At 35.3% G+C, this 27,285-nt stretch overlaps 1 protein-coding gene across 3 annotated transcripts in view; it reads left to right on the top strand.

The window, feature by feature from the left end:
- Nucleotides 1-27,285, top strand: part of ephx2 (epoxide hydrolase 2, cytoplasmic) — a 102,726-nt gene that overhangs the window by 60,840 nt on the left and 14,601 nt on the right. For 2 of the 3 annotated variants that reach the window (XM_088909094.1, XM_088909096.1), the window contains exons 13-18: nucleotides 1,742-1,816; nucleotides 7,442-7,487; nucleotides 9,975-10,077; nucleotides 18,423-18,492; nucleotides 19,606-19,686; nucleotides 20,293-20,351. In XM_088909094.1, coding sequence (XP_088765220.1) covers nucleotides 1,742-1,816; nucleotides 7,442-7,487; nucleotides 9,975-10,077; nucleotides 18,423-18,492; nucleotides 19,606-19,686; nucleotides 20,293-20,351 — 434 coding nt within the window. The remainder of the gene's footprint in view (nucleotides 1-1,741; nucleotides 1,817-7,441; nucleotides 7,488-9,974; nucleotides 10,078-18,422; nucleotides 18,493-19,605; nucleotides 19,687-20,292; nucleotides 20,352-27,285) is intronic. The other variant, XM_088909095.1, reaches the window with a different exon arrangement.

Here is a 27,285-nt window from a genome sequence, read left to right as displayed (position 1 = left end):
TGCAAGGGTGGGGGTATATCAAGGGAGGCAGGAGACTGGAACTGCAGCTCACTAGTTTTATCGCCCTTTTTAGGTATACGGGCCTGCTAGTTACTCAGGTAGGTAAATTAAGTCATGTGCTTCTGTCATGAACACAACCCGAAGTCAATGGCTTCTGTCAGGAACACTGATAAAGTCAATTGTACAATTGTTCGGGTAGGAGAGGAAGGAAGCAAAAAGGAGGACAGAGTAACTGCTTGGTGTGAGAATCAACTTAAAAACCTGACTTAAAAATATCATCTTGTTTTAATTACGTAAAAATAAGCACTGACTTTTAACATTTCCCGGTGTCAATAGGGAGCAGAGGCTTGCTAGGACCTTTTCTTGCTAGAAACAATAAAATAGCAAATACTGTTTTATAGAATTCGTAAAATATATTGTAAAAAGGTTGTATCAAGAGTATCAGGAGTACACAAGATTGAACATGAAATGTTGAGCTTCTGAGAAATCTTTCAGGTTAAACACCTTCAGGGTATTGTTGAGAACAGCAGTCAAATTCCATGAAAGTCAACATAATAAATGTCTCAAAGAATTTGAATTTGACCTTTTTCCTAGAATGAGGAATAGGAAAGTGTTTAGAAAATCAGATGATGACAAAGCACTTAAAAAAGTTTTACCATTGCATCATTAAGCACTTACAAAAACATAAAAATATACTTAGAGACAGGAGAACATTTAACAAATGCTATTGGTTTCAATACTCATTTTTACAGCATATACTGTTCAAATCACTGAAAAAGAAAAAAAAATCACTTGTGTGCTGTGGTTTGTTCTAGGTGGTAAGTTTACTTCCACCTGTTCTGCTTTTGGTGATTTAGGTTCTTTAGTTGCCAGAGCACAGTTTGCTGATGACGAAGTGTGCAGTAATCCTAACACAGTAATCACAGTAACTGATGTGAGTCCTGCACTGAAAGAGGCCTGTACTTACTACATTACTCATTGCCCAAGTTCCAGAATAAGGACAAGTGTATGAACATTTGATATATTTACAGTATATATAGACAGAAGTGGATACTTCGTACTGTAATTTGTTTTTGTTTGTTTTTTTTGCTGCATTTCATTTTTTAAAGAATAATTAGGTTGGCATTGTGTCAATTATTTGAATTGTTTCATTATTAAAAGTACTGTATATTTCTAGTTAAAATTATATTGTATTTAAACTGAGGTTGTAAGAGTAAATTGAAGAATACTAAAGATACTGTTTGTCCAGAGCAGTAGAATGCCGTATAGTTACAGTAAACATGAAGACATTGTCTACCTGTTCCTATTCATTGTAGCTGTAATTGATATGGTCTGTTTTCTGAAAATTGGTACTGAATATTTCACCTGTATTGGTGATGATAATTTAACGCTTTTAACGTAGAATAGAGAGTTGTGTTATGCTTTCTCTTTACTCTTTCTTTGTTTTTTTTCACCACATAATCTGTTTGTTCCTTATATTGATAGGTTTCTGTTGTATTAATCATTCAACTTTTGAGTTTAGGCGTATGAATGTTAGTGTTTAAAAGGTTCTAGACATTTAAATGTGACCTCCTTTTGACATGCTACTAGAACATTTTGCTTGCGAATGGCATCCACATTGGTTGAGTAAATTCTCTATATGATTTTTTTAAACACCATAAAAAAAGTTCACATTTTAATTGTTTTAATTTTTGAGGATGTTATTAATTCACATTTGATGAATCTAATGTTCTCGTGGCAGGGTGTTGCTGAGGCAGAACTGGAGAAGAACCTGGAGAGAACCTTCAAGCTGATCTTTGTGAGTTATAGAGATCAGGTAAGGAACATTCCTCTTTCCAATTGGAAGTTATTTCAAACATATGTATCTGTAAATGCTGTTAGGCATATCAGCAGATGTTTTAACTCTACAGAAAATGAGGTTTACAGACCCCTGTTCCCCACAAACACGGAACTCTGTTTGATTTCAAGGACTGACTGATGTTTAAATTAGTATTTTTATTTGTTATTGTTGTTATTTACTTAGCAGGTGTTCTTACCCAGGGCAACTTCCAAAATATACAATAACGTTCCAAGTCAATGCAAACAAATCATTCACACACATTAGAAAAAAAAGAAATGTCAAGAAAAAGGACAGAAAACAGTGATGGATACAGTGTAGTGCCCGTGTAGTGCAGAGCAATTGCCATCAAGCAGCAAACAAGATGTACAGTACAGTATGTAGGCATCACTTATTCTAGTAAAGAAGGAATCCCATTGAGCATAGTGCAGTATCAGTTGGTTAATTAACATTAACTTCTCAGTTTCCTTATCATAATTAATGTCATAGGCACGGTGGTTAGCATTGTTGCCTCACAGCACTGGGGCCCTGGGTTCAATTCCTCGGGTGCTATCCGCATGGAGTATATTGTCTCCCCCTGTTTGCGTGGGCTTCGTACGGTTGCTCTGGTTTCCTCCCACACTCCAAAAACATTCTACTAAGTTAATTGGCTTTTGAGAAAACTGTCCCTAGGAACAAGTGTGAGCATGTCTGTATTTGTGTCTGTGTGTTTGCTCTCCAATGGACTGGTGTCCCATTCAAGGTGTAGCCTGCCTTGCGCCTGTTGCTTGCGTAGCCTCTAGCACCTCAGGGACCCTGAACTGGAAAAAGTGTTTTTAAAAATGGATTGGATAATTAATGTCCTGTGCCGTTTGTTTTCTTGCTAATAATCTGAGCAAGAAATCTAAAACTGTCTGGACAGGATACACTGAAGTTGTTTGGTGGAAGAAAATTGCAGCATTTAACCTCCCCCTTCCCTTAACAAAAACAACCCTCTCCTGTGTAATACACAGTATATCAAATTTGTGTAATCTACTGTTTTTGATGGAGTGTGTGTGTGAAAAAGGGGTTAAATATTCAGCAAGTCTTTTAGTTTTTACTAGAATGTATTAATACTGTTAAAGGAATTTAGCTTTATATTTTTAAATAGCTTTCATCAGGGGATCAAAGTGCAATTAGATTTTTTCTGGTGATATTTAAATGTTTAATTTAAGAAATGCAGTGATTTTTTTAAAAGTTAAATGACAATTTGAATCGAAGATCATGTCTGTATGTTCAAAGCTAATTGCAAATGACCTGTAAATGTAAAATTATTGCTTTCTTACATATAATTCAAAGATCTTATCAAAGGTTTGGATACGCAGTCCTCTTCTGATAGGCAGCAAAGAGGCCTGTCAATGAGGTGTGTATCCATGCCTGGGGGTTTGTGTTGGGAGTGAAATAGCAGCATCCCACGCTGAGTGACCTTGCATTGTAATGAGGAACATTAAAGTGTACTCCATCCAGGGCCCAGCGATACATCAACAGAGACATTACCGGGCTCTGATGTGACAGTAATACTGCTCGCTAATGAACCTGTGGGGCCAAAGGCATGTCACACAGAGCAGACAAACAGCCGTGACTCAGGCCTTTTATCATGCTCAGCACCTTGTTTCTCTCTAGGAACCTCTCTGAGGTGCAGAGACAAAAACACACACGGCTCGTTTAAAATGGCCCCTCGCCCACTCATACACCCACACAAGACTGGCACCATTAAAAACCACTTTTCTGCTTGACTGACCTCACATTTCTCCGTTATTATGATTATATGCCACTGTATCTCAAAGCATTTATGTATTAATCACCCAGGAAAGACTTCTTTTAGGATTACAAAAAGGCTCAAAGAAAGGAAGACACAGTAAGTGATCCCTCCAGGCAATCCATTCTTAGCTTGCAGCTGAATATACTGTTTAAAAGGTTTTTCCTAGTATCTACTAATACATTCAAATACATGCAGTATAGGCAAAATTAAATATTTTTATGAGCACTTTATTTTTAATGCTTTAGACGGTCTATTCCGGTATTTTTTGGCTTCCTGGTATTTTCACCTGGAATGCAATTTCTTGGGATCTTTTTCAAAGTATTGTTAATAATATTATCTGAATACTGTACAATGAAGGACTGTGATGTTTATAGATGGCTTGCTAGATAAGCTCCATTTGGACATTGTTTCCTTTTGAAAGCAAAAACATCTTGAGTAACCATGTATCCAGTAACGACTTAATTCTCACTTCCTTCCACACTGGCAGATTTCTTTTTAATAAGACGTATCCTGCACAGCTGGAGGTGCTCTGATATTTGTAGTATTCTTGATAAATGCTATTTGGAGGGCTTGTCCATAATACAGCTCAATTAAAGGCCCCAGGAAATGAAACTAATCAAAATAAATAAATTTGTAATGTAGAGACTGAAGTTATTGCATTCAAATTAAACATTAGCTTTACATTTCAGGCAGAAGCAGTAAGTAAAACCTAGCTTCAAGCACAGGAAATGAGAAAATACTTGTTTTCATTAGCCGGGTGCCTAAAGGGCTACAGAGAATAAATATTATGTGAATCAAGAATTATCAAAAACTGCTTATGACCTGTAATGTTTTAGGTGGAAAGAGATTACACAGCAAATTGCATCAGAGAAAAAGAAGATGGGGTGAGGAGGGCATATGCTCATCAGATCTTACTGTTGAGTGTGATCATTTTACCCATAGACTCTTCAGCACAAAAAAACAAAAGTTGTTTTTGTGCAAAGATCTTTCTCCTTATATGGCTTATTATTTGACAGAATCAAACTGAAGCTGATAGACATGAGATATTTATCATAGTAGAGCAAAGTGAGGAGTACACTTGAAAGGAATGCCTGAGTTCTTATAGAAATGCTTGAAAATATCCAGAATGTACCGATTTGAACAGATTTCTATTTAATTACTTTATTTACCCCGGATGAGTCAATTGAGAACAAATTTTAATTGACCATGAAGATCTGAGGACGCATTTGTCCTGCAGGGCACTTCCTGCAGCAATGTGAGTGAAGTCCTTTGCTCAAGGCTACAACTGCAGCCTCCAGAGGAATCCAGAGCGCATACTGTACCACTAGTACAGGTCCATTCTAGTATCTTCATTTATATTCCATTGCGATTTCTGTACAATAACGCCAGGTACAGATCTAAATCTATTTGATCTAAACCCATCATTTTCTGGCATTCCAACAGTATTTTTGATGCAGCAAACTAGGGAATAATACTGACTGGAACCAGACACCCTTACATAGACAGTCCATTTGTTTTTCAACTTGTTTTTGAAGTGTTGTATGTGGTCAAGTCCATATGTTACTAATTGAAGCATGCGTTTTTCTGGTTGAAATCATTAGTGTAGTTAATCTGAAATGAGGATCTGTGGGTCAGTCAAGCCTCATGGACTGTGCACAGGATAAAAGGGACTGTATATGAGATCATTGAAAGAGGTAATGTAGGCCTTTTGGGGGACATACAGGACATTTCATCAGTATTGAAGTGATTGGCTCTCACAATAAGAAAAGGACAGGAATTCCAGCTGATCCACATTAACAATGTTGATCTGCTGTTTTTTGAGTGAGTTTATTTGAGGCTGTTTTTCATGCGAAATGAGGCTAGAACCACATTGGTCTTCACATTGGAATAAAGGAGATGGACTCCAGCTGCCATACTTTGATTATGACTCAGTCATGCTGTTAGAATTAGTTATGACCTGACAGTCATAGGCCAAAAGCTTTTCTCTTTTTTATTGTTATGTTCTTTAAATACATCTTACATTTGAATTGCAGATTTCCTGTCTGTACACATTAGGGTTAACATTTTAACAAATAATATGTTGTCACTCTGTGTGCATCTTTCATTGCCTCTAGGATAAGCTTTTGTATTTAGACTAATAGATAGTGCTAAGGGTAATGTTTTTGATTTTCATACATTTGAAACACAGACTTATTATGTTGCAGGTGTCCTTTGAGAGGACAACAATAATGCCAGCTTGGCACTAGAAGCAGCAAATATTCCTCTCTCATTTGCAAATAGACACACTGGGTGATAAGTGTTAGAATATTGGTAGTGATTCATTCCACATTCTCACATAAATCAGTTAATCAGTTGAGTGTTTGGGGATATAAAGTGCTTTACATGATTAGTTGTGGTTGGGTGTTTGAAAGCAGATAGTAGGGAGGCTACTTTGGGGGACAATGTTGTTGTATAACATGCAAGATCTTTAAAATAAAGGTGCCTGCACCACCCAGTATTGCCATTGTGGGTGTTTTATTTTGAAATCATTGGAGCAACATTAGTTAAATCTGAGAAATCTTAGAAAAGCTTTTACATTGTACATACGGTGCAGCAATTATTTCTCTAAGTGACAATCCTTCAAGTTTGCTGTTGAGTAAAATGCAATATACAATATCTTTTTGCTTTCCTATAATTTGAAATCTGCTCTTCCACTAAATTCTGCAGATCAAGACAGACGTTATTGAAGTAAATGAAATACAGAAGAAAGGGACACACAGCAGATTTTGGAAACTACAGTAAAATGTGATGAAAACTGTTTAGAAATATGGGGCTTTTTGCAGTAAAATGCATCATCTTTTTCATAAGCAATTGCATATTTTTTATAAGCAATTAAAATGCAGATTCATGTGTATTATAAAGAAATTGGGTACAAGAAGGACATCTAGTGGCAAAAAGGAACTGAACCAAGATCCACAGAGCTCAAGAGGGTTTAAGCAAATAGTGAAATAATTATTTTAACTTGTAGTCTTCTGTTTAACTTTTTAAAAAGAACCCAGCAAACATAAGCAGGTGTCCTTTCCTAGTTGCTTTTCAGAGAAGCACTTATACAGTATTATACTTCAGTTGGCTGTGGAAAATAATAGTGTTGAGCTTAGTTAATCTGTCATATGTGTAAATTTGAATGCATGTAAATAAATAGCAGTAAATGAATGCTTTATTCATAAGTCTTTGTCCCCAAGTATTTAATAAAAGGCTTTTGAATTTAAACATTCAATGAACTTTAGAGTAACAAAGCAATAATGTAAGTGAATGTGTAAATGTTATGCACTGTGAGTGAATATGAATTGGGTTCTGCAACATATTTCTTTTTGCCATTTCATTATGTGTTCCTGGTATTTTATGGTTATTTTTCTATATCAAACTCAATTTGATATAGAAAAGTGGCTTGAAACCAGGTTTCCCAGTCTCTAGTGGTTAGAGTTTACCACTAGCAGGTAGCTCAGAATATTGATTTAATATAGGATAAGTCAGCTTGTTTCTGTTGACTGAGCACAGAAGATTATTTTCCTTAGATTCAGCTGACTAGGGTCCCAGATAAATGTTCAGTCCACAAGGTTTAGTTACTAGATTTCCTGATAAAGTGTAGCTGTCTAGTTTAAACTGAATTTGACAAGGATAAGTCATCTACAGCAGCTAAGTGAGCATATTGCACTTCAACCAAAGTTTTAAACAGTCAGGAAAAACAGGAGAAGATAACTCTTTAATCTTTCATATATATACATCTATTCTATATAATAATTTTACTGTGCTTACTAATATATTTAGATATTTACTTTTTTTAGGATCAAGGTCAAACTTTTGTGAACCCTTCCAATGTTCGCCAAAGAGGTAGGAAACCTGTAATCATCTTCTGTTAAATCACTGTTATGCCTTATAAAAGGACATTATCATTCACCTTGAAATCTGGATGGAAAATGCTGGATGGAGTGCTTATCTTGGCTCTGTCTAAACTAAGGTGGAACAAAAACTTTAAATATAGTTTTGTTTACTGTCCAGTTGCAACAGTTTTAATCTTTTGTCTCTTTTACTCATCAATATCAACATATTAATAAAATTACATGGGCCCATTCGGTCAATTTTGTTATCCCATCAGTTTCTGTTATACATGCACATTTCTTTTTGATTGTGATAAAGGAAGCACAGCCATGTTGAGCTGAAATTGTTAAATGTTAATGGAGAACAAGCAAAAACCACATTCTAATCTAAGTGGGAAAGAAAAAATATTCTGAACCCTTTTAAACAAAATTTGGCAACATTAATGCCAAATTAGTGCTTTGGCAACACTAATTCATTGCTCATGCCATTATAATTTGGAATATGCCTTTTATAATTTGGAAAATAATACTCATTTTCAGAACAAAAAAGTTTTTGAAAGGAGGAAACTAGTTTAAAATAACCTTTTTTTTATTTTAACTACGTATGGTAATGTATAGCCATAGCCGTGCTATATTTTAGACTTCTCTTTGTTGAGCATGGATCCTGTTCCCCTCTATTTGTGTTGAAGTAGTCTCAGTAGGTTCAGTGAGTATTGTGCTAATTGTTGCAGCTTTGGCAACACTAATTCATTGCTCATGCCATTACAGCTCCTTGAGTTTAGCCCTCAGAGCTTAATAGAGCTATTTGGCTCTGCCTCTTGGTCTCTGTGTCCTCTGTGCAAAATAGTTTGTCTGAACATCAGCAGCAATCTGTGTTTCCAGGAGGTTATCATTTCACTTTTGCACCAATTGCTTGGAAGTACTGTCCCCCTTATTCCTTTCCTGTGGCATCAGGTTACTGCTATATAGTTATGAATAATCTGTTAAAGAATTTAAGTAGTGAAAGCCAACTACATGTGGGGAACTGACACATTTCTTATTTAAAACTTATTTAAAGATTTAAAATTTGTAACTATATAAAGTGATATTTTTGTCCTTTTTGAATGTGTCTACCTAAATTGACATTCAAGAAACCTTAGAACTCTTAGGCACCTATTAGATAATAACAGAGATGCACATATACACTGGCAGATGTAATTCTGCAAATTCTTCTGAGTTACAATGAAAGGAATTAGCATAAACGTCTGATTCATGATAAAACGTATTACAATGTATTTGCACTGCTGCATTTAATGTGTGAATTGCAAAAACAAATCACTAAATTAAGATATCATTAACCGAGAAGAAAAAAACCCAAAGGGTTTGAAGTAATTTGTCTTTCTAATATACTTTTGTAACAGAGAGAGCAAGTTTTTTAAATTCAGACTTCAAACTGTCCTGTAGTTTTATACTTATGCAATGCATTTGTCCTGTAAATTTTCTTTCCCCTTGCATCAGCCAAGCATACATAGAATCGCCAACAAAGAAGGAATGTGCCATTAAATAAGACGTCAGTGGTCAGTGATTATGGTAGGAATAACAGGCAGTTTTTACTGTTTTAGTTCAGAAATTGCTAGCTCCAGACAGGGCTATGATCCAGTTGTAAGGTTTAATAAACAGTAGCAAACAATTAAACAAGCTCACTAGGGGTTTTAGGCTTCTTCTGCCCTGGTCAAACCATTTTTATCTTGCCTCATAATGGTGTCTTCTGTGATACAGACACAATAATTCCTGAGCACCTGACTTACGTACAGTATATCCAATATATATACAAAACATATACAAAACAAAAACCCATTAAGATATTTTTGTCATGAAAGTGTTCTACTGTATGTCCCAAACAACTGACTTTCAGAAGAACTTTAGAAACACAACCATCTGAGTGCTGTTTAACCAACCATTAAAAGCAAAGAAAAAATGTATGTAAAATCCAGTATGTGAAATTAAAAAAAAAACTAGTTTGAAAAATGGCTTATAACTAGATTTAAAAAACAGGTTAAATTTCTTGTTCCATAGTCTCATAGCATTTTAAATAAGTGTTTTAATGGGAACATAAGAAAATATTGACTTTGCATCTCAGTTGAAGCATTTTCTACCTGAATAAATGCTTCATATGGTAATATAAACATTTTAAAATAAATCTAAATATAAGTTACAGTGAGTACAGCAGTACCAACACAGGCATAATGTGCTCTTTTCTGTGGTAGGACCCTAGGATCAGTGAGCTATAGGCAGTTAAAAGCATGACAATACCCAAAAAATAGGATAAGATAGATTTTCCAGAGCAGAGGTAGATGTACAGTGGTATAATACTTCTGTGGTGGGAAAATGTCATAAAACAATGGCCTGTTTATGGTTTTGGAACAGGACATTTCAGAATTGCATTAAACATACTGTACTTCAGAATAAGGGGGGTAAAAGCAATGCAATGTTGGTAAGATGGGCTCTGTTGTGTTCGTAGGGGGGCTGCTGGTTGGAGCGCCTGAGAATCCTACCAGAAGTTCATCTCTCAGTGAAGCAGCTTTGCAGTATTATGTCCAACAATACAAGAAGAGTGGCTTCAGGTAGGGGAGCCGAGCCTCCATTTCCTCTTGACATAAATGCCCCACTGCACCATGAAGAGGGAGACAACTGTTTTGTTGTTTTGTACAAGAATGCATAATTAAGAGCTAATAAACTGCTTTTAATATGAAGAAAATCAGTTAAAGATAGCCTTCTTTCAACCAGATCTGTGTAACTTAGATTAAAAATAAAACAGTCATAGCCTAGCCCCATTGTGCATTTTACACTTAAGGTAAGTCTACAATGTGAACAAACACCATTTCATGTAAAAAATGTCACAGATTTCACAAATATGAAATGAAAGCATTTCATTAAAATATTGTAATATCTACAGGACACTTGAGTATCCAGTTTTGAAGATCTAGACATACTGTATTGCTGATGGATATGTTTATAAACAGGCTGTTTTTGCTCATATTTATCAAAGGTGATCTTTACCAATAATTTTGGGAGTGACTGTATATGTCATTTGCTTACACAATTTTAATTTTCTCTACTGCATTTCAGTAACCATTACTCCTACTGACTCTAGAGTCTCTCTAATATTTCAGTATTTGTATTCATGATTTCTTCCTTTCAGATGTAACAAAGGTTCATAACAAGATGTAGCGTTTTTTTGGTTTTATGATTTTAAAACATTGGAGTTCAATTTCCATTTTAAAGTTTAATATTTAATAACACACTGCAATTGTAGGAAAAGCAAAATAATTTGTTAAATGGATGATTGATCATTTTGCATTTGTAATCAAATGATTTCTGAAAGTCTACTATACCCAATAATTTTTAGGTGACAGGTCCAATTTTACTCTGCTGATTTATTAATAAATGTAATATTTGCATAATTGTTGTGGGGTTGAAAATAATATTTGTCTGTGATTCTTCTTGGCTGTCTGAATTCATTCTTCTGAATAATTCATCTTTGGCTCATAAGAATTAGCCTAGGCTGTTACTAAAATACACAATAGATATAAACCTTAGTATTGTATATTATATTGACTTATTTTTCATTCAGATCATTTTCGCATTGTATTTTGTTTGTGGAAGGAAAGTGAATTTTTTTGTCAAACTATATATTTCAATTATGAATGTGGTGGATGGCACAGAAGTACAGTGGTTAGCGTTGGTGCCTCACAGTATTGCAGCCCTGGGTTCAATTGCTGGGGTCCTTGTTGAGTGGAGATTGTATGTTCTACCTGTGTTCTAGTGGGATTCCTCTAGGTGTTCAATTTTCCTCCCAAATTCCAAACATATCCAGGTAGGTTCATTGGCTTCTGGGAAAATTGGTGTGCATGTACATGTTTGTGCCGTGCAATGGACTGGCATCCCAACCAAGCCGTATCCTGCCTTGGGCCCATTGCTTGCTGGCAGCTATGGCTCTCCCACAGCCCTGTTTTGAATAAAGCAGTTATAATTTGGATGGATACCTTTATTTAAGGTAATGTGCAAACAGATATATTAGATATATTACCTTATTTACAATAAGAAAGGCAAGCTACACAAAGGGAATACGAAATAAAACAAATGAAGAGTTAGAAATGGATAACATGAATAGAATAGGCATGTCTTGCTCATTTGGTTGCTAATGGCCAAATGATCCAGGGATTTCATCCAGCTGTTCTGGAAAGAAGGCGAGTTATCAGCTTTAACAGCACAACAGCTTGTTCGAGACTCCCATGATCATCTATGTAAAATAAGCCTCCATTTCTTAGTTTTCCCCATATATTCTGCTTGTTTCCCATAGATCATTAATCAGTGTTCATTCTGAAGTCCAAGAACACTCATTTCCCATTTTGTTGCTTTTCCACATTGTTCAGAAGTTGGGAAAGTGATATGCCAACATAAACAACATTTAAATGCGGCTTCCAGGTGTTGGCATTTACAGCAAATAGGTACTGTAGCTTGTTGACGCTGAGTGTTAGCAAATTTATATTTATATGATGGGTTTGTTTGTGACACCCAGAACTTGTCTACATTAAACATCATCTGCCAGAGATTTGCTTGGCTCAGCTAAATTTCCCTTTGCTACATCTACAGTGTTTCCTGATGTTCCTGTTTTGGTATAATCCCTTTGCTAAGAGTGGTCCTGTTACAGATCCTTCTCTTACTACAGTAATTAACACCAACTGAATAAGAGCGTTCACACCTTATCTATACTTTTTATTTCCTGTCCATTAACTAGTTGTCAAACCAAATACAGTAAATACATTTTATGAGGCTTAAACATTCTAAATTTTAAATCAATAGCTTAAAATGATCAAGTAAGATATATCATATCAGTATCAAATAACATGCCCTGACAGCAGCATGCTATTCAAGCAAATTCAAAAAAATTATAATTACATCACTATAGTCTGGGGATGCCAAACATAACAAAGCACATACTGTATGTTTTTGTGTTCACAGTGTGGTAATGAATTAATAATTCTGTCACAGGTTTAAACAGATAAATATTTATTTACAATATACAGTACATACCACACACATTTCATTTTTACAATTGTACTGTATATACAGATATTTACAATCCTGTGAGTGCCACAGTACTTTCCAGCACTTGACCCAGCAACAGAGACGCTATAATTGGGAAAACAAAAAAGGGAAGAAATCTTATCAAGTAAAAGGATCCTGCCCATAACTAAATCACTCTCCATAAATTGGATGCTAACCAAATGCAATCTCTGTTTTCGTACTCCAAATAATGCATTACTCAACAATGGAAGTACTTTAGTTTGTGATGTGCACAAATAAGAAATTGGTATTTCCTGAAATATAAAATATAGAACAGGTATTTTCCCTTAAACCCTTAGGTCTGATCATCTTAGTGTTCACATTATGTGGACAGTTTCTGAACTCTTGATCGGTTATTGGAGGTTTCTTTCTCACTGTTCTTTTTCTTCTCTTCCTCTGTCCACAATTTGTCTCTGCTCTGTCCTCCATGTTTACTGTGTGTAATTTATCCTGCCTTGAGGCCCATTTTGACTATATAATTTCCCTATAAAGCCATGGCCTAATGATCATGCTAGAAATAATCCATTATTGTTAGATATTGATGTTCTTAGAGAGTCTTTAATGATTTAAATGAGAAGTGATTTAGTCTGACTTAGTGATGGCTACAACATTTGACCACTGCAATCAGAATTGACAGTTTGCACAAATACAAACCAATACCCATTGCCTCAAATTACAGGATTGGGTACTTAATGGGAAGGTTTAACTTTAGAATACCTTTGAATGCAGCAATATTATGCTCTGTTTCCATGACTATTGCTGTTTCTAACAAGTTAGCTAAATTAGTTAAACCTACCATTTGTTTAATTTTGTGTTGACTGTCCATTGGAATCCTTGTGCCATACTGTACAGATAATCTTAAAGTTTTATTTGATCATCTCCACAATCCTACAGTACTCTAACTAGGACTTTACTTTGAATTGTTGTCACCCAGTGGATGGGTTCTAGATTGGGAATTCTTCACTCAAGGGAACTATTACGCTGTCTTGAGTAGCTGTTGTAAGAGATTGTTTAATGGCTTGTAAATAACATCTCATGCTTCTGTGAAGAGAAACACTTCTGCCTATTCTATGATAACGCCATTTAATATGGATCTTTGTCTTTCCTCCACCTGAAGCATGCTGTTAGTTGTCTTCTGTGGGAAACACCTCAAGGTGGTACTTTCAAGAAGTGGCTGGATGAGATCCTGACATCAATTATACACAAACTGTCAAACAGGCTAGATGGGCTTAATGGTTTCCTCTCGTTTGTAACTCTTCCTGTATGAGTATAGTGTTCATTTAATACATCTGCCACCTTTCTTTCATTTCCTAAAAGTTGCGTTATCACCTCTGGGACACTGGGACACAGAGTTTAAACAAGTGGATCACTGGAAAGATGCTTTATAAAAAATATTATTTTTATTATTTATTGTCTTATGGTGGTGCCCTTAAGATCATTTTTCTATGCCTTAGTGGGCAGTTTTCACCACACAGGTGTAAGGAAGAACAATAAGTGGGTACAAGAGACAAGAGAGCAGAAGAAGTGCAGAGAGGATGAGATAACAGAAGGAGAAATGGAGCGAAAGTATGATGAAGGGAGCAATGGCGAACAAGAAGTATCTTAAATACTTAAAGAAAGTCAGCCATTGCAGAGACTGTTGAAGAGCTACATGAGAGATATAAAGTAGAGAAAATACAAAACATAGAGAGTGGATTGCTGATGGAGAGTGGCCAGCTTCCTTACTGGTTGCATAACAGCATTGTGCAGAGGTGACGAATTTGAAAGGAATGGGAAGAAAATGAAAAAAATTAAATAGGTGTCTTTTCTAACAACATGCAAGAAAGCTCTTAAATACTAATGAGAGCTTTCCTATCGAAATTCAAACACACTATCCAGCTATGCTGACATATGATCATACAGTCATTTGGGATCAATTGCTGTAGACTCTACCCCCTTAAGTAATCAAAACAGACAAGTTATAATGATTTACTAGTACTATGCTTTTCCTTAGGCAGTTATAGATCACACATAAACCACAGGGTCATATATTCAGCACTCACTGTACTCATCTGTATGATCCCATGTTCATCTCTGTGATTCATGACTGTGTAGTGTTGGTTTAATGTATGTAAATTCCAGGAAAAAGAAAGAAGGTCTGTTGAATGAAGATGGAACATTATTGTGCGCATAACTGATTTTGCCAGCTGTGACAAACCAGAGCTCCTTTATTATGTTTGACAAAAATAGTCAAAGTCACAAATATCACAAACCCAAAATGTAGCTTTCTTTTTAGAACTCTTACTAGTACTGTCTCTAGACAATAGGGCAGCTATGCTGCTTACTGGCTACAATTCACAGTCCATCTCTGAGACTCTTGTAAAATTCTTCTCTTTTTCTGAGACCCAAAACTCACAAATCCCACAGTCACATTTAAATCTCTTCTTTTTCCCTTCTCTCTTCCTTATACCTGTATATCATCTGGAATCCCCTGCTTTCTAGTTATTAAATGTCAACCAACCATTTGTCTTTTCCCAGTTGGTCAGGTGACATACAGTAACTCATAGCTGAAAGCAATTCAGACAGACAAGAGCTACCATGTTCTCTGAACCTGTCATCCCATCACCCACTAATAACCATAACATCTTTGTAAAGGCATACTTTGTTTATTGGACTATCAACTCATTTTATCTAACAAAACATTTTTACCTCAACGTAGTGTGCAATAAATATACAGTACCAGCAGGGCCTTAATGTTCTGCAGCCTTTGAAAGCCATTTTTGAAATGCAACCAGTAAGCATCCAGCCAGTTTGTGATATATTTTGCAATTCAACACATGGCTATAGCTGGAGGTCACACTTCAGTTCTCATTTTTGCTTTACTTTCAGACAATATCAGAACTGTTTATTGGGGCAAATGTATTCCAGCACTTCCTATGGTGTCTCCTTTAGGGAAATTTCAACATGATGCATACATAATTTATTTTATTCAAAACCCAGTTGGTCCAGCTGGAGACATCTTATGGTATAATATAATTGTATAATATTACAGTTAATAATCGGCAAAAATAAAAAAGAAATCAAATATGTGGATTGAATAAGTATTTTGTCAATATGGAAGAACCATTGGCAGAAAGTCTCCCTCCAGGTATGCACCCACCAGATGCATTTTGTATCCATTACTCTTGGAGGGGGTGCTCAGGCTTTCTCAATTTTCTTAAGGATTACTTTTGGAAAGCATTTCCAAGTCTCTTCACAGGTTTTCAGTAGTATTCAAGTCAGGACATTGACTGAGCATTTTGAAAGATATTCACTCTCATATTCTTAAGACACTGTGGTATACTGTAGCTCTGACTTTGTGCTTTAGGTCATTGTCCTGTTGAAACACGCATTTAGGTCTAGATATAGAAGCAGGTTTTTCTTTAAGATTTGCCTGTACCTTGCCTCATCTATGTTCCTATTAGTATTGACGAGCATTGCAGTCCCTGCTGATGAGAATTAGATCTGTAAAGTAATTCTGCTTTTTATGTCAGTAGAGAAGGGCATATTGACTGAATGATGCACGATTCCTGTATTCAGCTACCCCCCCCCCCCATTGGTCGATCACTACACCATCTTTGCCGTTGTGACATCATCTTCAATCAACTCTCGACCAATCAGAACTCAGCTTATTCAGTATTTAACTTGGAGGTTTTCAGAATGAAGAGGCCTTTCGCTTGACTTTGGTTCTGCTCGGCTCAGCTTCGTTTCTCTCCGTTTTCGTTCGTTTTGCTTCATGTGTTTCCGTATGGCTTTGGTTTTGTTGGTTTGTGTTCGTCTCCTTTTACTTTCATTTGTTAGTGTTTATCCTGGATTTCACCGTTACCTTCCCCAAATGTGTTATATCAACCTCTGTTATATCTTTTGTACTCTATTCCTTGTCTACATTCGTTTTCCCTTATTTGTGTTCGTAGTTCACTTGTATATTTGTGTGAACTTTTGTGTAAAGGCTTAGTTTAGGTTGTCGAGTACATTCTACACACATAGTTGGTCTTCGTATTAGAAACACTAGTTTAGGATGGGTGAGTGCCTTTTGTCTTGTATGGTGAGGGTGTTAGAAGACACCGAACACTGAGTGTTTTGGGTTTTCTTTTGTACTTAGGTTAGGTTTCCCTCACTTTCCTAGCCAGCTCCATTTTGTTTGTTATTTTCTTTTCTTTGGCACCACTCTAGTTCCCTTTCCCTGTGTGTTATTGTGTCCTATATTACATACCAGTCACTTATTTCACTTTAAAATAAATCCCCTTTGTACCAAACTTGTTGTCACGCTTCCTAAGTCCCTCACCAGAAACCCACCTGCATCCAAATCATCCTAAATCTTACACCCCTTTACCCCTAGACACTTGGGGTCGTAACAATACTGTATGTATGAAATACTTTGCATTCAGACCAGAAAGATCCAAGTTTGCTTTGACCAGCCCTTCTTCTGTTCTGTATCTTTTACAGCTTTATCCTGAGCTGTTTTAAATTCTCCTTTGTCTTCATGGTTAAAACTTTTCTTGTAATTCACTTCCTGACTCAGATACTTTACAGAGATACAGTAAGTGTGTTTAGGTGTATTATAACCACTAATTGTGTGGCTCTTCAATATAATTTTGTGCTACTTAAGATAGGTTTGCAAAAGCGGGTTTGAATATTTATGCAAACATGACTTTTCTTTTCATGTTATTTACTATACTGTAGCTATTCATCATTTTTTTTTGCTTTGAATGTGTGTAGTAGTTTGTGTCACGAATATGAATTACTTCTTAAAGGGTCATGACTGCAAGTTTTAAAGCAACAAAATGTGAAAACTGTGCAAGGGTCTGAATATGTTGCGAGGCACTGTATGGGTAACAAAAATGTTTGTTCGTATACATAATTCCTTAATTCTTGGAATATATTGCCTTAATTGGTAGCATTAGAAAGATAATCGTACAAATAGCATACTGGGAATAGGCAAAACCCAGCCCTATTCTGAAACAGCATTTTTCTTTCTGTTGAGACAATAAATACATTTTACATACAGTATACGCACATGCTAATTAAGGAAGTAATCAGACAATCAATAATCACCATTCTTGGTTCTTGGTATGAGAATCATTTTTGGTCCTGCAAATAATGAAAATATTGAATTTGTTTTGCTATTCATATATTTTTAATGCTGTCAAAGATTATGGAATTGTGTAGCAATAATAGTGTGTATTAATTTGGTATGCAGAGTTTTAACCATCATTTGTTTGACATCCAATCTGCTGTAGAGCCTCTGCTGCCTAATTACTTTTGTTTATAAATGCCTTACCTAAAACATCATATAAATTATGTTCTGTCTGTTTATGGCAGTTTACATATTTAATATATGATGTTTTGGAATCAAACCAATACTGTACAACTAGCAATTCACTGTTGTTTTTGGATCTTGGACACACTGGAGCCTACATAATGGTTTGGGCTATTTTCTGCAAAAGCCACTGACAGACATACTGTACATGTGTGAAGTTCTTTATCATACATGTGAATTTCTTTAATTTAATTGGTTTTCATTGGAACACTGGCAGCTCAGTCTGTTAGCAATGATTTTGCTATTGCAGTAAAAACCAATGCAAAATAAAAATGTTTATGCCTTTGGACTAAAGTCTTTTTTTGGATTCTTGTGTATCCAACCACTGAACATAAAACAAATCATTTTATTTAAAATCATGAAAATTATTTTCATTGTTTCATTACCGTTTCTCTTGTCCTTTTCATTTTATGATGACGTAGTAACTTTGTGTTCTGAGGTCCATGTTACTGATTCTCTGGTTGTAAATAGTGTTATAATTGTATTTTCTGATCCACTCAGAGGTCCTTTAAACTGGTACCGAAACATTGAGAGAAACTGGCGCTGGCTTTGTTCTAGACCAAGGAGCAAGGTAACTATAACTACCATCAGAACAGTCTTTCTTTATCAACATGATGAATTGTTAAAAAGATAAATGACATTTGTTAAAGCAATGTTAAATGTTTTTAAAAGGACATCAAAATATATGTTAGGTTTAATCAAGAGAACCAGTTGAATGGGCTCAGTCACTGCCTCTGATTTTTGAACATTTCTCAGGGTATTAATAAAAGATCAAGCAGAAGTTAATGCTACTCTGAAAAAGTCGAAAGTGCAAGTAAAACACAACCTGTTGGCCAAAGTGCAAAAGAGCTTTTGTTTTTAATTTGAAATTATAATGAAAAGACCGTTGGGACACCTGAAACCAGCAATCATCAGAGCAGGTGTCGATAATAATTCCGTGGGAATAGAAAACCATAGATAACAGTTATACCCTGGAGAGACAACATACAGTATTTGGGAACAAGGTAGGTGTGCTGTCACCATGTTCACCTTGTTCAACCCTTAGACTAGACCCTTAGCATCACATTCACCCAGAACCCAGATATGACGAATTGAAAAAGGTGTCTATTGAACATTGGTCTGATGTTTTCTGACCAAGAGGACTTTACCACTTTGTAGCTCCCATGATCTAAATTTGAGTTCAAGCCTTCAAGGGTGAGAGCTAAATGAATTGATTAACTGATTATAGAATCCCTTTGGACATTAAATCACCCTGCCATGTTTACACACTCACTCTGCTGTCATTTATAACATAGCAGTGGAATGCAACATTTTGAAACGAGTTTCAGCTTAAAACTTCAGCTTAATAGGTGTTATTGTTTTTTTCTTGTTTTGCATGGAATGAATATAAAATGTGAAAATGCAGATGAAATGCTCTAAAATAAACAGCAAAATGTCATTCTGAGACTTGTATGTCTCCCTAAAGGTTGTTGTGAGTAATTAATAGTAAATTGAGTTTTTGGAATATACTGTATGTAGAATTGCTCTGTTTTTGTTACAAATCTAGAAGATGTAGTGAATGTTTGTCTTTAAGCTTTTAAGTTTTTACGCTTCAGCAAAAACCAAATATTATGTAGAAATCGGAGTCTGTTCAGAATAGGGGTTCAGTGCAACACTTCCATGACACTGCTGTATGCATCCTCAGATCATGATTCCGGCACTAATGGTGACTGCAGGGAAAGACCGGGTGCTGTTGCCTGCCTTTTCATCCGGAATGGAGAACTTGGTGAGCTCAGTGAACATACGGGAGCTTTTGGAACTTTTCCAAACACATGGGACAGATTCATTTAGGCATCATATTTTGGCAACAGGCTAATCCTTTTGAGCAGGACAAAAGTCAATTCAGCATTTCTTTCTGCCAGTGGACTTTCACTGCTGTAGGCAGTGAGCTGGATCTCTAAGCTGTCTTCCTGGAAGCCTCAATACAAAACCCAATTCACTAGAAGTCTTTGAAAGGTTTTTACTGTAGTTTTATAACTACGGTAACATACTCTGTTGGTGAGACACATAACAGGTTACCTTGATTTTTTTTGTAATTACTTTTGATATCATTTTAGTAAGTAAAAACAAGTCACAAAGTAAAAATAAAGCACCATGCATTATTTTGTTATTATGATATTTAGCAATGCCCATTACCTGCTAGTCAAAAGGTGTTTGAATACTATTGATATCTCTGTACATGATGAACAGTGACTATGTTATTTTCAAATTACGTATTCATTGATTGAAATTGAATTGTCCAGCTTGTATTTTTAGTGAGACTGAGCATTAATTTAAAGATTTACAGCCTCTGACATTCAAAATAATGTATATACTTGTGTTTGGTTTTAAGATTCCAAATCTAACAAGAGGGCACATTGAGGAATGTGGACATTGGACACAAATGGAAAGGTTGGCTGATTCTCTGAATCTTAAATTAGGAGTCTTGATTATTGTTCTTATTAAATATTATTAAAAAGTATTAAATTAGGAATCTCTCTATCTTAATACAACAGGATGGTCTTCAGCATCATATGATATTTATATATAGAATTATATGATATATCATTGATAACTACATAAAATATAGCAGTCTCTTAATTTCTAGTAAATCATTTATAGTTTTTGATTTGAATGTTTTGCAACTGCACCAGAATATTTTGCATAATAACATTTGAAATTATAACACCCATGTTTTGCCATTCATAATTGAATTACTTACAAAACTATCTTTCTTATTTAGCTAATTACGGGGGGGGTTGTGCTTTTTTTTTTCAAAATCATGAGGATATTGATAAGATCTACTCAGTTAATCATCCATCCTAGTGTTCCAAATATCAGCCTTCAGCTTGAGAGTGTAGCATCTGAGTCTGAATAATGCACCAGATGCTACTTTCTGTGTGCACTGTCTTGTAACAGGTGTTACAGTATACTCCTGTACAATCACCTTACAGTTTGCCAGTATGTTATGGCTCCTTACATTGACTTTATACTGTAGATGGTGGATTGTCCTTAATTTGTTGAGCGACAAGAACTTGTGCTGCATGCCTGTTTACACCTTCAGTGAGTTAGATAGATAGATAAGACTTTATTGATCCCGAAGGGAAATTGAGGAGTTGAATAAGTTACAGACTACCTGGTATTTGTGTTGCCTGTCTGTAGGGTGCTGATATGCCACACTGAGCGATGTTTCTCATAAGGCTTTCTTTGTATTTTTCGGTTTAGAGTAGGCAAATACTATGGGGGGTTTTCTGGTTGAAGCCGCAGCATCTCCCAAAATGTTAGGAAAATCTGTTTAAACAGCTAAGCCAGTAACCAGCTGGTTTAGCTTGTTAAGAGCCGAGTTAGAATGGAAACCCTCTAACACACTGGCCCTCTGGGAAAAGGATTGAATACCTCAGCTCTAAGTAGTAGGTTTCTCCTTACTGTTTGTGTACAGTAAGTACGTAGGTATGTTCATTCAGCCTATCTGCAACAAGCTAAGGGCTGCAGATAACAGTTTATAACTGTGTAATGGATTATGAACAGGAGTCAGTTCCTACCATAGCTTTAAAATGATATTAATGTTTCGTTAATTTATCACAGATAATGAATAGTTTATAAATGGGATTAGCATTTTCTTCCTGAAAATGCAGGGTAAGACATAAAAGTGTTAATATTTTGTTTGGATTCTGTTTAGACAAAATATTAATATTCTTAAAGCTTTTCCACTTTAAGCTATACATAAAAACGGATCTAATTCCACAGAATCTTTTACAGAGTGTTGCTTCATCCGTGTAATTAAATTATTGTATTCTCCATCTGTTTTTTGTTTGTCTCTTTGTGGACACTTTCACAAATTAATTAAAAACACATCTTATTTAAGGTCATGACACGCAGCACAGATGGTTTACAAATTGCAAAATAACATTTTAAAATGTACATTTTATATAGCGGCACCTAACAATGATGGTAGATATGCTAACTACTTTTACAGTCAAAAGAGAATGAAGATATTCATATGGTTTAAATAAAAGTAAAGATATCTACTTTCAAATTCAGCTTTTTTTAGTCAAAATTATAACTGAATAATTTAAAAAGACAAGGAATACTAACACGATTGCAAAACAAGCACATTGTGCATGCAGTCTGTCTCCCTTTTTCACTGTAAACTAAAAGAATTTTCACAATAGGATCTCTTATATGTCTCTTCAGAGTGCTTAAAACTAAAAGAACCAGGCCAATCTGTCAGTGACACTAGTGACAGGTATAAATTGTCCTTCCTTTCACAGTGACTCACTTAACAGTCAGAGCGGTGTGAGGAATAATTTCCAATCATGGGTGCAGCACCATCAATCATGTTTCACTATGACACCTGGAGAAAGAATCCTTATTTCCAACTGCCTTATCAAAGGCTTCATACCAAAACCCATTTAATAAACAGGACCAGGGCAGCAATGACCTTGCCAAAAGGGAAAAATATTAATCTAAACACAAACGTATTCAGATTTCACCATACCCCTGCAAAACAGTTTTGTGAGCTCAATAGAAAGTTCTCCAAAATCCTGCAAGAACCTGATGATCTCGCCTTTTCCTCTTCAAAAGCTACATACTGTACCTTCTATACAATAGATTTCATTAGCTTGGAACAAAAAAAATGGTATGATTTGGTATGAAGAATGAGTTTAGATTCCACTCAGCCCTTTACTTCAGACATGGGTCGTATTGAATGTATATTCAGGTTCATGTATATTCAGTGGAAGGTGTTGGGCTGTTTTTTACACACACATTTAAACAGTAGTTTGATAAGTTTCTACTGTATGTTATTTAAGACAGCTACAGATCAGGAGATCACCATTGTGTGAATGTGAATTCTCTTTTGTTCACACATTTTCTTCATGAGCAGAATACAATACGTATAGAAGTACTCACCTTCTTACAATGATGTCCCATTTTTAGTAAATTACATGTACAGTATCAATATATACTATATATATTTTTAAAGTGAATATTTTTAATCAAAACATGAATTGAAGCTTGAAATTCTGGGATGAGCTGGGTGTATGTCCGACATTTAAGGTTCATAGACCAGTAGACGGGCTCTACCAGAGAAATAGGACTGAATCATAACCCTATAAAAGTACGCAGGACAAAATCTCACAATGACACAAGCACATACTGTATTATTAATTGATAAAATTAAGCATATATTTTTTTAATGAAAGACTAGTTTTACAAATTATCGATCATTATTTATTAATAAAAATATGATGGCAAACAAAATAATAAATACATTTATTAATCATTAAAAAGACATTAGATACTAATTTTCATGTCAGTTCTTTGCCTTTTGACATGTACACATTTATCAGATTGCTTTTAAAGGATTCATTTCCACCCCCAAAATGGAGGTCAAGGTCAATGACTCCTGGATGTCCACAGAGACTATTGGTCTCTGAATTTCACACGAGATCCCTGTTCTTCAAACCTACTTTATGACTGATGTTAGTATCTGTTTAGTACAATTCCAGTGCACTTTCCTGAAAATTCTGTGAATTTCTAGCGAAGTGAGATATTTCTTTGGGTGCCCAGTCTATATAATTAATATAATCAGGTGGATAGATGCGTCAGCATGCGTAGGCTGCAAAGGAACAAGTAATAGGTTTATTCCATGCTGAAAAGAGAAGAAAGAAAACACAACGTTTCGTCCGTGTCACACACCTGAAGAAGGCTCCATGGCCGAAACGTTGTGTTTTCTTTCTTCTCTTTTCATCATGGAATAAACCTATTACTAATAAATATAATGTCTTCTTTTGCTTAAAAAAGAGGAATTGCAAAAAGAAAAGTTAGTCAAAGTCACCCTTCTTGTGGATCTCTTCCCATTTAGTTCGCAGAATGTGCTATTGGAGCTCCATGTTAAAATATGCATAAGGTTATATATGAGCCTCTTGCTCTGTATCTTATTTGAGCGTTAACTCTGTGACAGTGGTACTTGAACTGCAATAGTCTCTATATTGGCCATATATCATTGCTGACTTTGACTGTATGTCTCTTTCTTCAGGTTCTCCTGTCACATTTCTTAGTTTGTGTGAAGAAATATATCAAACAACATTCTGTGTGGGTTTATAATCAATCTAGATATTTTTCATATGTATCAGTATTTGTACTTAAAAAAATGAAATCTTAATCCTTTGTTATTCTTTCGTTTTGAATAAGGCACATGTCTCATTTTTATTACCAATGAAGCAGATTGGCAACTTTAAAAAGGTACAGAAAGGATCAAGAATTATAATGACATCTTCTGTTTGATCACATCAATATCCGAGAGGGGGAAATAATCCAGAATGCCATCACGAACGAGGGTTGTTTATTGCCTTTTAGAAAAGCACTCCATGACTAACGACACATTCATGTCGTTATCCAGAGCACGTCAAAGCGTCTTTCAAGGGACTTGATGGATTAAGATAAATTATGTATAGTGGAATGGAAGAAACAGTTTTAAAGGCTCGTGCTAGGCCTTAAAATGAATATGTTAACATACATTGTCTATTTACCTATTTTTCTTTCTAGTCAAGACCTAAAGACCAATTATTCACAGAAGCCTTATAAACCTTGTACACAGAACAGAAGCTTTTTCTCTCATCTTCCAAGTTGTGTGAGAAAGCAGGAAGTCAGACAATTTAAACTTTCAGGTTCAGCACCTCAAATGTCAGATGGATTTAGAGGTATTTCTAATGGAACTTTACATCTCTCTAGAAATGTTACTAAATCCAGTTTTATTTCATATGTTTGCATGCTTTGTCATCGCAAGATCATGTGTTCTTGATTTGGAACCCCTGAGTCAAAATATTGTTTAAAAATAAAAACCTTTCATTTTTAGCAAGTACTTTCAAAACCACAGGGTTTAGTCTGGTATATGATTACAGTCCTTAATGTGAAGGGTACAATCAGTCTTATGATATAAATATGATTACTGTATTTCCACAGCCTTCGGTCCTCTCAATAAATCTGATTAATATGACAATTATCACAACAATAAATAATTTCAGAATAGCAGTGAGGTTCATTTAATATACAGTATGCCAAGGAATATCTGGGACAGAAACGTTTTTGATGGTATCCACACAGAGATAAATTTGTTAAACAAAAGGAAAAATTTAAATAAAACAGCTTCAGTACAATTTATGTATTTACACTAGTTACCCTTTCTATGAATTTGTTAAAACAATGTTTTATTTGAACACATAGTAACATTGATCTTCTTTTTAATTTAAAAAGACTGAGCTGTTACTATTTAATTTTAAAATGTGTGTAAATAGGGAAGGCTTTATTAGTAACAGAAGTCTTTTACTTCACTTTAAGACAAGTGAGAATACAGTAGAGTCTAGTCAAATTTATATCAAATATCAAATACCAATCTTGCACATTTGAATTAAAATTTAACATGCTTTCTAGCCACTAGTACAATAATGATTAAGGACCAGGCATAACCTTTATAGTTCATAAATGTTACCTTTTCCTGTAGTTTAAAGGGCATTATTTTAGAGTTATGCTTTGCTCCTTGTTTGTTATTAATTTAGAAATGAAGAAACATTCTGGTTGGCATAATTTGTAAATGAATATGTAATCAGTTCAATTTCCTCTTCCTATGGAGATATACAGTATATTGGAATTACATTGATTAAATTGTTGATATTGGCCATCAAGCTCATGTCCTAGCTGTATGTCTCATGCAGACACACTTTGGAGATGTACTGTACCTTTGTAACCACAGGCCTCAGTGTTAATTACAAATCTTTTGTAGAACTCTGTATTCTAGAAAATGTGTGGTAAGACTTCAGTTATATTGATAAATTCAACTTAAATTATATGGATATTTGCATAAATACAGTGACAGATATCACCATCTTTACTGTATATACTGTAACATGTTGTCACATATACAGTAGCATTGTATCTTCCTTCTTTTGCAGAGCAAAATCACATTTTAAGTGATCTTTTCAGAAACTGTTATACCATCTTGATGATGCAATATGCAGTTCTAGTTCACAGTATGGGGTATGACAGGCTGGAGATGACTTTACAGGCTCACTGACTGTTTTATTGCCCATTTTGTTGTCTATTTTCCGTTTAGAACCAGTATATACTAGTATTTCATTTTGAATAGTAGGGGCACTTTGTTTAAAATGCATCCTATTGGTCATCAATGGCTAGATTTACATGCACAAATATTCCCAAAGAGCTGTGCCTTTAAAAACCCATCCAACCGATGGTAAATGGTACAAGGGAATACGTTCAAATAACATAAAAAAGGTACGACTTATACGGTCATCCTGTGAAAAGTATAAAGTTTGATAACCTTAGGAAAGGGTCATCAAATATATAAAGGGTGTTATGGTGGAAAGGAAATACAATTGGAATACATTTTATGCTATGAAAATTCTTCTGGAGCTGTACTGAAGGCTGGTTTTAACTCAGATGAGGGTGATGTTAAGTCATTGCGAAGGTTATTCATTGTCAATGGAAAAAAAATGCTTAGTTTTAGATGTAGGGTGGCATAGTGGTGCAGTGGTTAGCATTACTGCCTTGAAGCACTGGTGCCCTGGCTTTAATTCCTGGGCTGCTATCTACGTGGAGTTTGTATGTTCTCCACGTGTTAGCGGGGGTTTCCTCTGGGAGCTCCAGTTTCCTTCCGCAGTCAAAAGACATACTAGTAGGTTAATTGGCTTCTGGGAAAATTGGCAATAGGTGTGAATGTATGCATGACTGTGAGGTGAGTGGTGTTTGTGTGCCCTACAATGGACTGGGGTCCTGTCTCGGGTGTATCCCACCTTGTGCCTGTTGCTTGCCATGATAGGCTCAGGCCCCCTCTTGACCCTGAATTGGCTGAAGTGGTTAGAAAATGGATTTATGGATGTTTTTGATGAATTTTGAGGAGCTGTGAAAAAGAAAGATAAGTTCGTTTGGGATAGAAGAAATTATAGAGGAAATAATTGTGTGAATCAGTGGTTTGTTAATACACAGACGTTTTCAGATCTCTGCAGTTAACAGACTTTTTTTCCAGAAAAATAAGAATGGTGAAAGATACATTAACAATAAAATTAAGAGATTGAAGTTAGTGAAGTTGTGTAGACACTGATAGAGGATGTTGTGGCACCAGCACAGTAAATTGATCATTTATAGAGTTCAGGGATGAAATTAAATAAAAAATTAAATAAAACTTTTATAACTTTCTCCTACCTTGGTACATTAGGCAATGCCACTGACTGGGTGATGGAAAAGATTATTGAAAGAAAATGCATTCAGGAAAAGGACTAATCCAGCCAGTTGCAATATTGCAATTGCAATATTGTTTTTTATGGCTACT

Source organism: Atractosteus spatula, chromosome 2, assembly GCF_055471065.1.
Source record: "Atractosteus spatula isolate fAtrSpa1 chromosome 2, fAtrSpa1.hap1, whole genome shotgun sequence".
NCBI lineage: Eukaryota > Metazoa > Chordata > Actinopteri > Semionotiformes > Lepisosteidae > Atractosteus > Atractosteus spatula.
The sequence above is the reverse complement of the archived record's forward strand: the minus strand, read 5'-3'. Positions and strand labels throughout refer to the sequence as shown.